We start from the raw sequence: 14,677 nt of genomic DNA, 5'->3' as shown, positions 1-14,677 counted from the left end.
GGTCGCACGTGTTCACCACACCTGACCTTGAATGTTACTGCTTTAGCGTTTGAAATGTAATTGGTAAATGTCTTGGCTTTAAAGCTTAATATGATCAATAAGAGTTGATTAATGATTAACCTGAAGCTTGATCCCTGGATCTACAACTGGTCTCCATACATATGCCCACATATACATACAAGCACACACAGGAGCAGAAGTGGAAAAGATGACTCAGTGACTTAGAGGGCTTGATGTTCTCAAAGAGAACCTGGATTTGGTTCTCAGCACCAACACTGCAGTTCACAACCTTCTGAACAGCTCCAGGGAATCCAACACCTTCTGGCCTCCATGGGCACTGCAGGTGTGTGGTATACTTACACGCATGCAAAAACACTTATTCAAGTGCCCACAGAGGGCCTAGAGAAATGACTCAGAGGTTAAGAGCACTGGCTGGTCTTTCAGAGGATCAGGGTTCAATTCCCAGCACCCCTATGGCAACTTACACCTGTCTGTATCTCCAGTTCCAGGGGATCTGACACAGACATGCATACATGCATGCAAAACAACAATGCACATAAAATTAAAATTTTTTTTTTTTGTTTTTCAAGACAGGGTTTCTCTGTGGCTTTGGAGCCTGTCCTGGAACTAGCTCTGTAGACCAGGCTGGTCTCGAACTCCCAGAGATCCGCCTGCCTCTGCCTCCCGAGTGCTGGGATTAAAGGCGTGTGCCACCATCGCCGGCAAAATTAAATTATTTTTAAGAAAACAAAAATAAAAAAAAGTAGCCAGGCAGTGGTGGCACACACCTTTAATCCCAGGACTCAGGAGGCAGAGGCAGGAGGATCTCTGTGAGTTCGAGGCCAACCTGGTCTACAAGAGCTAGTTCCAGGACAGGCTCCAAAGATACAGAGAAACCCTGTCTCAAAACAAACAAACAAACAAACAAACATGCGCATAATGTATTTTATTCATTCTCTCTCTCTCTCTCTCTCTCTCACACACACACACACACACACACACACACACTACTCTCCTTTGCCCTTGGGATTATCTTTGACTTCCCAACTAGCCACCCCTTTTCTATGTGCTGGATTTAGTGAGTTAGGGTTGCTTACGGGAGCACAGGCACCCTACCAATGGCTGCACCACTGAAGCAATGTTTCTTACTCCTCCATCAACTAGCAGTAGTAGAGTTCTGGGGGGTCAGGCAGGCCTGAATTAGCACCTCCCCCTCTCAGTGGTAGGGTGTTGAGCCCAGTCTTGTGCAGATCTTGTGACATCTGTAATCAGCTAGAGCAGCTGGCTTTCTATGCCTACTTCTCCTCAGAAAACTAACTAACCTACTCAGGACTGGTAACATTTCTGCTTAGTTGCCGTCAACCAAAGCAAACCACCTAGCTAAATACAGTGGCTGCGGAGATTCACCTAAGCTGAAAGCCATGGCTGTAAGAAGTACCCATGCAAGGATGTGGTTCTAAGAAGTAGCAGTTAGAGCTAGGCATTTAGTCTACATAACCAGCAGTGTCCTGTGGTTGATATTCACCTTTGTCCTGTTTCTGCAAGTAACACCTGAACTTCTCAAGTGCCAGGCCGGAGTGAGTGGGGCCCTAGATGACAAGCACTTGATGAAAGGGTTAAACATAACACAGCTGAGACATAAAAGCAGTTTCGTAGAAACTGGAATAAAAGCCTAAAATCTATGCACTCAATTCAAAATGCTTTCCATTTTAGTGGATTATTATACTGTGCACATCTAAGTGCATGCTTGGTGCCCAAGAGTAAACAAAGTGACTTTGTATATATGTTTTATTTATGTGGCTTTGTTGTTTTTGAGAAGGGCTAACTATGTAGCTAGCCCTGGCCAAAGTGGAACTCATGGATATCCACCTGCCTCTGTCTCCCGTGGTTTTGGTTTTTGAGGCAGTCTCTCATTGCCCAGTGTGACCTTCGTATGACACCAAAGATGACCTTGGATTCCTGATCCTCTTCCCTCTTCCTCACAAACATTGGGATTAGAAGCTTTTGCCACCATAGTCAGTGGACGCAGTGCAGAGCTTAAAACCCAGGGTTTGGTCATGCTAGACAAGGAAGTACTTGACCTAAGTGAGATACATTCCTCGTCCTACTTTGTATATTTTTAATGCATTATCTCAATGAATTGCTAATTTCTATTTTATATTGCAAAATTAAAGTGGAAAAGATTCCTTGTTATTGGTATTGTGTAAAAGAATTGATTTTATTAGGACATTTTCATGTATGTGTATCATGTACTTTGATCATACCCACCCCACCTTTTTGCTTGTTTCTCTTTATAGCACTGGCTGTCCTGGAACTCACTCCATAAAACAGGCTGGCCTCGAACTCAGGAATGAATGCTGGGGTTAAAGGTGTGCATCACTAATGCCTGGCATTTTGTTGGTGGTGGTTTTGTCCCCACTCCCTTTTAAAGAAACTAAATGTTACTACTTATTTCATCATCATGATAACAGATGTTACTGGACTGGATAGACAGGCAAATTAAGCAACCTCCTTCCTCTTAACCAGATGTTTCTCTTGCATTTGTATGACGAAGCCTAAGTAAGTGAAAGATCACCTTAAACTAAGAATAATGGTTCAAACTGGGGGTGTACCTCAGAAGTAGAGCAAAGGGAGCCCAATGATCAGTATCCCAAATTTTTAAAGAGGCATCATTTTTTTTACCACTAAGAGGAAAACATTGCGAATATAAAACAAAGTCAGCAAATTGATGGCTATTGTCATAGCCTTAACTGATAATAATATCCAGTCATCAATTTTCTGATTTGTAAATTACATTTTCAAGGTGGCTGAAAAGTGAAGCAATTTCACGCTTTTCTCTCCCACGTTCCATGAACACCAGTCCTTCAGTAGAAAAACCTGCTTTAGTTTACTACTGTAGTAGGCTACTCGACAGGCTAAATTTACAAAGCAATGGCACTTTGGAGATTCAAAGTCCACAAAACACGGCAAAACTTCGGTCAGGGTCTTTTGATTGTGTCACATCATGGCGGAATGCATATAAATCTGGCTTCCTTTCTCCTGGAGAACTCCATACTGACTTCATATGACCCTGCAAAGGTCCCGCCTTTATACACCACGGATAAAACTGTTGCCTTCTTAATCCCTTTAATCTAAGACTTTGGAAACTTGATTCCATCAGTTCCATTTCAAATCGTAGTAGTCTCCTTTATTGCTTTCCTAATATGTTGCTGGGACGCATTACAAAACTGTGGTAATGTGTCACATAGTAAGAGTCTAAACATGTTGGAGTCATTAATACATTAATCCTTCCCTTGGCACTGTGGTTCCTTAGAAATTTGGATCAGTGGAGTATTAGGTCGCTTTCCTCATGCTTGTAGAGACTTATGCTGCAACCCTCACTGGCCCTGTGACAAGGGCGGGATGCAAATCTCATCCCTACGAGGCTCCAAATCCCTTGCTCCTCGCTGTCCAATCAGTATCAAGTACAAGGTCTGTAGGAAATCAGTGTAAGATCATTTATCCACTTCCACAGCTTCTAAATGCCGCCGCAGTTCCTCCCCAAAAGTCAAACGCGCTTCCGCCTGGGCGTCCTCAAGCCCCGCCCTCCAGCCACACCCCAACTGTGATTGGTCGAGCGTCGAGACTAGTCGAGCCACGATAGGTCAGGACAGCATCGGCCGTGAGCGCCACGTGTACAAAGGGCCGAACCGGAAGCCCCGAACCGAGAAGAGCGCTGGGCCTGTCGGTTGGCCGCTGAGGCCATGGAGCTCCCCGAGGAAACTCTGTCCGCGCGGCCGGCGCTGGAGACCGAGGGCCTGAGATTCCTGCACGTTACAGGTGAAGGGCGGCTGGGCGTGCGGCAAGCGCCGCCATGCTCGGTGGGTCGGCCTCCAGGAGGCCTAGCGTTATCGCCGCGGGCAGGCCGGGAAGGCGGGCTGGGCCCGAGCGCAGCTTTCCCGAAGTCAGCCCGCTCTGGGCGGGCGCTCGCGGACTTAGTTCGCTGGGGTCCTTCTAACACCTTCCTTTTGCAGTGACTGGAGTCTCCGGCCGGCGTTTTGCTCTACTCAACCCTAACCGACTGCTGTCTCCTTTACAAAGCGTAGCTCCGGGAGTCCGGGTGGCCTTTTGCTGTCCTGAATTGGATAGACACATCCCCCCAGTCCTTCAGAACCCCGCTGCTGTGCCCTGCACCCTCCTGACTACTCCGGAATGCCCTGGTGGTTGAGAAGTTTCTGTACCCAGCCTTTCCGGAATCCTTCCATTCCTGGCCCAGATAGTAACTATTTTAGGGGTCCGTTTTCTCAGCTAGATGTGAAGGTTCTGAAGGCAGGAGCTATGCTTTATCTCTGCTGAATATTATTGAAAAATGTTATTCTCCGTTTTCTGAACCTGCTTTCTTTTTGTCAGTGGGCTCCGTGCTGGCCAGCTACGGATGGTACATCCTCTTCAGCTGCATCCTTCTCTATATTGTCATCCAGAAACTCGCAGTCCGACTGAGGGCATGGAGGCAGAGGCAGCTGGACCAGGCTGAAGCTGTTCTGGGTTAGTGTCCTGTGATAGAAATGAAGGCGCCTGTAGCTTACTTTCATGGGTGGCGGCAGTTTATGCCTTTTAGTTTGGGTTTCTGAAAGATTTTTATTGAGATGCAAACATTTCCTAGTGGCGTGTAGCATACTCAGTGCTCATCTTGTGTTTAGTAAGAGGAGCAGAATGAAAGAAAAATTAACCCTTTCCTTGTGCTCTAGCTACATCCTTTGAGTTATTGTGAGTGACCAGAAACTCGGCATTAGGATTTTGCGTGCACTTCATTTTGAATTTTTCCCAGACCTCATCAAGCCTGATTTCTGCCGGACGGTGGTGGCACACGCCTTTAATCCCAGCACTTGGGAGGCAGAGGCAGGTGGATCTCTGTGAGTTCCAGGCCATCCTGGTCTACAAGAGCTAGTTCCAGGACAGGCTCCAAAGCTACAGAGAAACCCTCCCGAAAAGCAAAAACAAAACAAAAAACCTGATTTCCACTTCTCATTTGGTTGTTTTAAAAAACCTCAAAGCGCAGCCATTCTACCTAGAAGCTACCTCTGTGGCTGTGCCCAAAAGAAATGTTAAGTATTTTATGTTGCAGTATAACTAAAATACAGATCACCATGCATCTGAATTACCATGGTACTGAGACTGGGGTGGAAGGCCTTGATTTACAGCGAGGCAAAAATGTAAACTAGGATTGGGTTTGGGGCACACACCTCTAGTCCCAGCACTCAGGAGGCAGAGGCTGGCAGATCTGTATGAATTTGAGGTCAGCCCGTCTACATGGAGAGTTCTAGGTCAGCCAGGACTACATAGTAAGTAAGACCCTATCTCAAAAAAAAAAAAAAAAGTAAACTGGGGTTGGAGCTGGGACTCAACTGGTGGAGTGCTTGAGTAGCATACACAAGGCCTGGGGTTTTGTTTTCAGCACCAAATAAAAGTGGGCATGGTGGCCAGCTTCCTTTGTCCCGCACTGGGAGGTGGAGGGTCAGGAGTTTAAGGTCACTCAGTGCCACATAGTGAGTTGGAGACCAGTTGAGGTTACATTAGACCCTATCTCAACCAGAAGTTAGTTAAGTTGGGACATCCATATTCAGTTCATAATGCTAATTGAAAGGACTTGGTTTTTGTTGGAAGAGGATCTTACACCTCTTCTCATAGACCTGGGCTAGTCCAGTGATAGATGGAGCTGCAGAGGCCTTGAGCTTTGCTTTCTGGACCTCTGGTCAACCTAGAGATCGGGTGCAGTGAGATGTGTGGTGTATATATGGTACAGTAGAGTCTCGCTCCGCGGCCATCACAGCACTTAGTGCTCCTCTCTGAGTGTGCAAGGATATATTTCGTGGTGATTTTCTGACGTTTGAATCTCTATATTTATAGGCTATGGAGTCATACCTCATTTATTTATATGGAGTCATACCTCATTGTTTTTTTTTCTTGCTGTTTTAGAACCTGATGTTGTTGTTAAGCGACAGGAGGCTTTAGCAGCTGCTCGTTTAAGAATGCAGGAAAATCTAAATGCCCAAGTTGAAAAACATAAGGAAAAACTAAGACAGGTATGAACTGGGTTGACTTAATAATTGTGTTGGGTTTTTTTCTTTTCTTTGTTTTTTTTCAGGGCCTTGAGCATGCTAGGCAAGGTCTCTTTTGCCTATCCATACCTCTACTGAACTGTTCAAGGCTTAGTGCTAATGGTCAGAAAAATATTTGCTGTTATTTGCAAGCATAGAGCAGAGTTGTGTCTCATTAAGTTCCAGCTGCATTTCGTAGTCTACTAGGTCAGCACTGGCCATAGAGAGGAAATATGCTGGCTAGGAATAGGTTTGTGAATTCATTGCTACTGTGGACAGTGTGGGTGAGTGAGTGCATGTCTCTTGGGTGGATATCAAGAATTAATTTCCTTTAGTTTACTGTGGGTCAGCATTCTTGCTTTGTACAGTTTTGAACTGTCAAGGGAGAAATACTCTTGAAGAAAGATACATCTTTTGTTTCTGTCTTGCCTTCAAGTGTTTTCTTAACATTATTACTCCACAAGACTGTGTGTTTGGGTCACATTGCTGCCATAGCCCGTGTAGATACCAGCCTGTCTACCTCCCAAGTGCTGGGATTCCAAGCTCCATATTTGTTTGAAGCTGGGTATTATTGCATATGACTTAGTTTAGGGATGGTCAAGCACACAGCTGTGGGTTCGGTTCCAGGAGAGCAAGAAAATGCAGCATAAGGCTTAGATAAGGATTGTGTTGGTGGAAGTGTGGACTAAAAGATCGGAATTTTGAGGTTGGTTTTTTTTTTTTTTTGATTTTTGAGACAGGGTTTCTCCGTAGCTTTTTGGTTCCTGTCCTGGAACTAGCTCTTGTAGACCAGGCTGGCCTCGAACTCACAGAGATCCGCCTGCCTCTGCCTCCCAAGTGCTGGGATTAAAGGCGTGCACCACCACCGCCCGACTTTTTTTTAAGTCGTGGATTTTCATGGGAGGAAAGGTGGAAAGTGAGGGAAGGAGGAGCCAGGGATTGCGCTGAGCAGCCAGGGGAGTTGCACTGGTCCTCATGGGAGTAAGACCTGCTGTATTAGGTACTTCCGCTGCTGTGCTGGAATGACAAGCAACTGGCGAGAAAGGGTTTATTTTGGTGTCCAGCCCCTGGGGGAGGACACAGTCTGTCATGGCAACAGGAACATGAGGCCAGCCTGGCAGTCAGGAAGCAGACAGGGCAGGGAATGGAGCCAGGCTATAAAATCTCAAAGTACCTCCAAGAACATACTTCCTCCAACAAGGCTGCCCCTCCTAAAGATTCCATGACATTTGCAAACATTGCTGCCAGCTGGAGACCACGTGTTCAGATACTAGTGCCTATGGGTGACATACATCATTCAGATGACATTTGTACACTAGCATTGAGCTAATCTGTCATTGTCATTTCCTGTCCTATCCAGAAGTTTTCAGCGCCTCTCACATGTCCCACAAAAAGAACTGTCTGCCAGCTGTGAGGCACCAGAGAACTTGATCTCAGAATTGTCAGCCTCGGCTGTGTCACTGGGCTTCCAGAGACATGTGCCTTTCTGCCACATCAGCAGCTCCTCTTGTTTCTGCATGGCCATCCTTTCGGGTCTGCTCTTCCCAGCTTGACTGGGACCCAGAAGGAAAGAACATAATAAGATGTAAATGCACACCCGCCTTCCTGAGGCATTTAGTCCACTAGCAGCCTTCAGTTGATAAAAGCCAGTCTTCCCCTTAGTCACCAGCCTGACTTTAAAATTAGGAATTAGAAACCTGTGTGTGGTATAGAAGTTTAATCTGTGGAAATTACATCTCCACTGTTCTTCTTACCCACTGCCTAAATAGCCCATGTAATGTTAAATTTATTTAGGTGTTTTGTTTTGTTTGTTTGTTTGTTTGTTTTGATTTTTTTTGTTTGTTTTTTTTTTGTTTTTCGAGACAGGGTTTCTCTGTGGCTTTGGAGCCTGTCCTGGAACTAGCTCTTGTAGACCAGGCTGGCCTCAAACTCACAGAGATCCGCCTGCCTCTACTTCCCGAGTGCTGGGATTAAAGGTGTGTACCACCACTGCCCGGCTTATTTAGGTATTTTTACAGATGTAGTTTATCCAGTATTTTATGAGCACACTGTATGGGTCCCTTTGAATAGAAATGGAAATCGTATGTGCATGTTTTTTCAAATGCCCGTATCTGCCTGGCTTATGGTTAGTTTAGATCTCTCATACGTAATGCTAGAATTTATCTGCTAAACATTGATTCTAGATGTTTATTATTTGTGTGTTGAGTCAACCATGTACATGCCATGTTGTGCACTGGGAGACCAGAGGACAACTTACAGGAGTCAGTCTCTTATTCCATGAGTCCTGGAGCTCAAATAGGTCATAAGCTTGTTTGCTTCGTTCAGTAAACACTTTTGCCTGCTGAGCCATCTTGCTGCACCCCACCCCCCATTTTGTTTTTTGTTTTGTTATGATGGATTAGACTTTTTTTTTTTTAAAGGCATAGGGTCTCATGGAACCCTGCCTGCCTAGACTAGATGTCTGCTTCTGCATCCCTAGAGCTGGGGATTCTGGGATTACAGGCATGTATCACCATGCCCCACTCACTTAGACATTCTTGATGTAACTAAAAGTATAGAGTAACCTGTAGGTTAAGAGGTTCTTTCTGAACTAACTTGTATTTACAAGTGATGGAAGCTTGAAGAGTGTGTGCCAAGGAGAAATTTGCAGAACATGTGCTCTTATCATGTGTTCTTATGACATCACAATTTAATTAGGACCAGAATAGATTGCTTTGGGTTTGAATTCTTTTGGAAATGAGAGATTTCATGCCCCTGACATGCATGTCCACTGCAATGTTTGGTTGCTTGAAAAAAAAAAATTACTACTGTCCATGGAACAGGAAGCAGAAGTAAATACCATGTGTTCTGGATCAATACCTACCACAGGCTTCTTGGGCAGCCATTGCTCAGTGTGGTTTTCTACAAGGATTCATTTCCCTTATGTTTCCATAGTATTTAACTTTCTAATGCACTTGGCAATCTGTTGTCCTATGACCCAGTGCCTGAGGCACAGCCAAGTAATGGTAAAACAGGCCTGCCAGCCACACACACCCATTACAGGTCATTTCTTCTGCATTGCCAAAATGGGCTGAAATAATGGAATCATTGTTTCTTTTTCCACACTTTTAAAAACTCTATGTACTTTTATTTTATGTGCATTGGTGTTTTGCCTGCATGTATGTGTGGGGATGCAGATCCTCTGGAACTGGAGTTACAGACAGTTGTGAGCTGCCGTGTGGATGCTGGGTCCTCTAGAAGAGAAGTCAGTGCTCTTAACTGCTTACCCGTCTTTCCAGCCCCTTTCATACATTTTAAAACATTTAAATAAGGGTTTTATGAGATAAGGTCTCTCTGTGTTTGCCAGGCTGGTTTCAAACTTAAGTTTTCTCATCTTCCTGAGCACCAGGGTTAGAGGTGTATACCATTATGCCAAGCCTGCACAGCAGCTTTTTTTTTTTTAAATAAAATGCAAGTGAGACATGTTTGGAGAGATGTTTAAATTAAGAATTCTCAAATGATCTGCCCCGCCCTTCGTGATCTCCACACTCCTGGGTGTCTGTGGAGGTGGTCTTGAACTCCAGGACTTGAAGCAGGGGCTCAGCTCCTGGGCCTTCTGGAACAGCTCGGGTTTTTTTTTGTTTTGTTTTTATTAAAAAAAAAAAGAATTCTCAAATGAGCATTTTTCCCTGAGACTAGTAGGAGCTTATGAGTGCTTTCTCTCTGTGTTCTTTGTGTGTGTGATTCTTTCTTAGCTTGAAGAAGAGAAGAGGAGACAGAAGATTGAAATGTGGGACAGCATGCAAGAAGGCAGAAGTTACCGAAGAAACACAGGAAGGCCTCAGGTAAGTAGAGTTGACGGCAATTAACTGTGTAGAATGCCGGGGCTTGGATTGGGTCTGTGGTTTTGTAAATTAAACCCAGACCATGGCATATTGAACTATACCCCCCAATCCCCAAGTACAATTTATTGATTCTTAAATTTGTATATGTTCAAACAGGAAGAAGATGGTCCTGGGCCTTCTACTTCATCTGTCACCCCCAAAGGAAAATCTAACAAAAAGCCTTTGCGGGGAGGTGGTAAGAACCTGGCAATGTGAAGCATTTAGAAGTTTTAACACTTACAAGATATATTGTCTTTTTGTGTGTACTTTCTGTGCATGTGTGGTGTGTGTGCACTTCAGTCTGCCAGTGCACGTGCCCATGCTTGTACAGAGGACAGTAGGTTCTATCAGTTCCACCTTATTCCCTGAGACAAGGCCTCTCCCTCATCCCATTAGTTGGTTTGGCAGCTGGGAAGCCTCAGCAGTCCTGTCTCTAAGCGGAAGCACTGCGCTTACAAGTGTGTGTGCTGCCATGCCTGGGTTTGTGCATGGGTGCTAGGGGTTTGTACACAGGTCCTTGTGCTTGCTCAGCCCTTTTTCCCACTGAGCCATCTTCCTGGCTCTATATTTTCCTTTTAAAAGTTAAGATTCTCCAGCTGAGCATGGAATGTATGCTTGTAACCCTGGTACTTGGGCAGCTGAAGCAGGATTGTCCAAGTGGAGGCCAGCCTAGGCTACATAGCAAGGAAACAGTCTCTTAGTTTCTTGTTGGTTTTTTTTTGGTTTTTTGTTTTTCGAGACAGGGTTTCTCTGTGGTTTTGGAGCCTGTCCTGGAACTAGCTCTTGTAGACCAGGCTGGTCTCGAACTCACAGAGATCCGCCTGCCTCTGCCTCCCGAGTGCTGGGATTAAAGGTGTGCGCCACTACCGCCCTGCCAGTCTCTTAGTTTCTGCGCCCCCAGTTTAGGGCTGTAGAGATAAGGGAAGCAGATACAGAGTGCCTGTGGCTCCTCACTGTGCAATTAGGATGATGGTGCTGGGAAATGTGAGCCAGGATGAGAACAGTCTGTCCCTACAGAGCTGTGTCTGGCAGACACTGTCTTGTCTTGCTGCAGTGCTGCCCTGTTTCCTATGAGTAACTTTCTCCAGATAGAAATATGTCCGCTCAGCTTGTCCTGTATATTAGTATATTACATGACACCATAGCAGCACGCCTTCATCTTGTCCCTGAGGGATTTTCCGTATCTTGGGAAGGTGGGACAGACAAATGCAGGAATTAGCAATCTTTTGAGATTCAGGCTGAGTTTGCAGCAATGGAACAATTTATTATGTACCTCCCCTCCTCCCCTCCAGAGCTAATTGCTTTCATCCTGTTCTAACCAACACACATCAGTTTGCACATGGCCTGTTGTGCTGTCCAGCAGTCCTGAGCTGGGGCCAACCTAAGCAACCTGGCTTAGCAAATGAGGAAACTAAAACTTAGGGCAAGATTTCATGGTAAGCAAGGAGCAGAACCAGCCCACATAAGACTGACTGTGGAGCCTGGGGCATTTGGCAAGGACCGACCCAGTTATCGTATTGGCTGTAAGGATCCGATGTGGGAGGGAGAGATGGGAAAAGGATGTAGGTGACCCATTTCTGACTACTAGAAGTGGAAGGCTCCATTCTGGTTATTTGGTTTGTTTTTTGTTTGTTTTTGAAACAAGGTTTTCGACCTAGGCTGGCTTCCAGCTCAATGTGTAGCCAAGGATGACCTGGACCTCTTGATCCTCTTGCTTCTTCCTCCCAAGGACTAAGATCACAGGCCTGGACCATCACACCCTTTTAAAATGTTCTGCTTTGCTTTTGTTTTGTTTTTGAGACAATGTCTCAAACTATAGCCTAGGCTGTTTTAGAAATCACAGTGTAGCCAAGGCTGGCCTTATGCAACCTCCTGAGTGGAACTACAGTTGTGAGCACCCACATCTGGCCACTTTCATTGTCTTCTAAGTCCATTTTCTGCAGCTTTAATAGCCTTTATTTGGATGTGTACTTTCTTTTCAGCACTGTAATTAGTGTAGGGTAAACGTCCAAGCCCATTTCTGTGTTTGAAAACCCACCAAAGCCTTCCAGTCCCTGAGCATGAAATCCCACCAGTCCCTCGGCTCGAGCCAAGCTCAAGCAGGACTGAAATCTCACCAACCCCTACTTTGGAAAACTCCTCCCCCAAGAAACCCTGTTTAAACCTGCCTCCTACCCAGTCCCCTGATGCTTCTCACCTGAGCAGAGGTAGCCAACTTCTTGTGTCTCTCCCAATAAATCTCTTATGTGAGGTTTGTTGTGTGGTGTGACTTTGTGGTATTCCTTGGCTCCCTACTGCCAAAGATGCCTTTCCCCTCAGAGATGCAACAGTTCTAAAGAGGAAAACATTTCCATCAGCTCTGTAACACTTCTGCTAGGGAAACCTTCCCCTCAGGGCTGCAAAATTTCCTTTGGGGAAACCTTCCTCTTAGAGTTAACACGTGTATTGGGGATTTCCCCTCAGAGCTGCAACACTTGTATTAAGGAAAATTTCCTCTCAGAGCAGCGCTGTAACGCTTAAAATTGGAGGCTTCATATAGTTAAATCAGGCTATCTTGGGTAATTTCTGACTAACATTTTGCATGCCTCTCAAGTACTGGTATTAAAGGCTGCACCACAACTATCACTACCTTATTTTTAATATTAGGCTAAAGTCCCTTGAATGGAATCTTTGTCTTTGCAGTGATTTACATGCTAGATTTGTGGTTAGAGTTTTTAATATGGAATATTCCCTGATCTCCAGCCATCAAAATGGTTCTGTTTCCTTTTCACTTCCAGGTTATAACCCTCTGACTGGTGAAGGGGGTGGAACCTGCTCCTGGAGACCCGGACGCAGGGGCCCATCATCTGGTGGATGAAGCTAAGACTCTTGTTAGTGTCACTTGACATTAGCAAGATGGACCCTTAACCCTCAACTCAATTGCCTTACGCACACTTTCACAGTGACTAGCCAAGAAGAGGCGGGGCTTATTTCCATTCTTAACTACCTGTATTTTAAGGGCTTTGGTCAGTATGAGAAGAGACATTGCCATTAGGTCACACTCGTAGAGACGAGACAGCCATTAATTTCATGGCTACTTGCTAGTTGGTAGGTTGAAGGCCTCTTGCTATTTAGCAGACTTTGTGGAGGAGGCCCAGTGGTGATCTTTTGGGGTTAGAAGTCCTTTCTAATAGGACAGTCTCTGTGACAGAATGCGTTGAATGATGTCCTCCTTGTAAATGGTGAGCCCACCAGTGAGGATGACTGAAGTACAGTTGACGGGGTTTGCTTCTGTATATTTATCTTTATGAACAGAACTTTGTAAAACAGAAAAAGTTAAATACTTGAAAAGTAACATTTTTAGCATCTTTATTAAACTCAAGGAAATTTCCTTGTGAGCTTGACTTTTTGTCATCCAGTCTCCAATTATTTTGCTTACTTCTCATGGCCAGTGGCAGATGCTAGTCTCGATGATTTGAAAGTTGACAGCCTCCTTGAGTTTTAGTTGTTACATCAGTAGGATAAACAAGTAGCACAGCAGGCTATGGTGGTGTGTGCCTGCACCCACACACTGCAAATGTGAGGCCCACCTTAGCTATGCAGTGAGTTCCAGGCCCATCAGAGCTATATAGTGAGACTCTGCCTAAGGGAACACAAGTACTCTGTAATAGACTGGTAAGACATGTTCAAAAGGAGAGCGGAAAAGCATGGTACTTGTCTGTAAACACTTCAGACACCACAGGATTGCCAGACTGGCCTGGGCAGCAAAACCCTACCTCTCCACACACCAACCCAACAACAGAGTCTTGCTTGAGCTCCCAGGACTTCCTTTATGCATATGACTCATTTGTCCATGATAGGACCTGCTGGGGATTTTCTGTAAGACTCTGATGATTACATATGTATGTATGTGTCACAATTTGATTGGTTTTGTTTCTCAAGATAGGTTCTCTATTTGTAGACCTGGCTGACCATGACCTCAGAAATCCGACAGCCTCTCCCTTCCTGAGTGTTGAGCCCAGCTATAGTCTTTGATTTTTATATTATTCAACACTTGTTTTGAATAGCAAAACTATTCTTAACTCGGACCAGTTTGGGCTTACATGGTAGATGTTGGACACTCTTGGCATAGAATCAGTCATGGAAAGTAAAAAAAAAGAATTAAACTAGAATGGCCCACTTGGCTAGACGGTAGAAGTCTATAGGGGCAAAATAGTATGTGGTTGTCTGTCTTAACATACACAAGGAAACAGTCTTTGTAGGGCTTTGTTGGGGAGCTTGGTCTGGCAGTACTCATGTGCTCACGGCACTTGGGAGACAGTCAGGGGGATTTCTAGTCCAAGGACAGGCTGGGCAATGTGGAGGCTAAGAAGTCTTGAGGAAGGCTTGAGAGAAGAGTTGGGATGGGTGTAGCACTGGAATTAGAAACACATAACTAATTGACTTGGAATCTAGAGGGACTGAGTTGTGTAAGTGGTTTTCAACTAAGCAGTAGTGTTGATTTGTAGTAGAAACTAAATAGGCAAAAAGGTCCTAGAAGGCTGTGGTTTTGGGTACTAGTAGGTGTTCCTGGCAGGTTTGGATGGTGATATCATACACAAGTAATGGAGTAACGATGTTACTGGTATACAGGTAATGGGTGCTATGTATTGAGATGCCACCTGTATAATAGTTTGGAAAAGCACCATGTCCTATCTGTGGACCTGGTTAATACTCTGCTGTGAAGCAGGTAGTTTGGTTTTCAGGAACTGAAGCTTA

The 14,677-nt window shown here is 44.9% G+C and overlaps 1 protein-coding gene across 1 annotated transcript; it reads left to right on the top strand.

The window, feature by feature from the left end:
• Nucleotides 1–3,696: 3,696 nt before the first annotated feature.
• Nucleotides 3,697–13,326, top strand: Selenos (selenoprotein S). Its single transcript, XM_005357789.2, has 6 exons — nucleotides 3,697–3,819; nucleotides 4,390–4,524; nucleotides 5,956–6,062; nucleotides 9,812–9,901; nucleotides 10,058–10,136; nucleotides 12,718–13,326. Exons 1-6 carry the CDS (start codon nucleotides 3,744–3,746, stop codon nucleotides 12,795–12,797), a joined length of 567 nt encoding a protein of 188 aa, XP_005357846.1. The 5' UTR covers nucleotides 3,697–3,743; the 3' UTR covers nucleotides 12,798–13,326.
• Nucleotides 13,327–14,677: the final 1,351 nt, after the last annotated feature.

Source organism: Microtus ochrogaster, chromosome 22, assembly GCF_000317375.1.
Source record: "Microtus ochrogaster isolate Prairie Vole_2 chromosome 22, MicOch1.0, whole genome shotgun sequence".
Taxonomy (NCBI): domain Eukaryota; kingdom Metazoa; phylum Chordata; class Mammalia; order Rodentia; family Cricetidae; genus Microtus; species Microtus ochrogaster.
The sequence above is the reverse complement of the archived record's forward strand: the minus strand, read 5'-3'. Positions and strand labels throughout refer to the sequence as shown.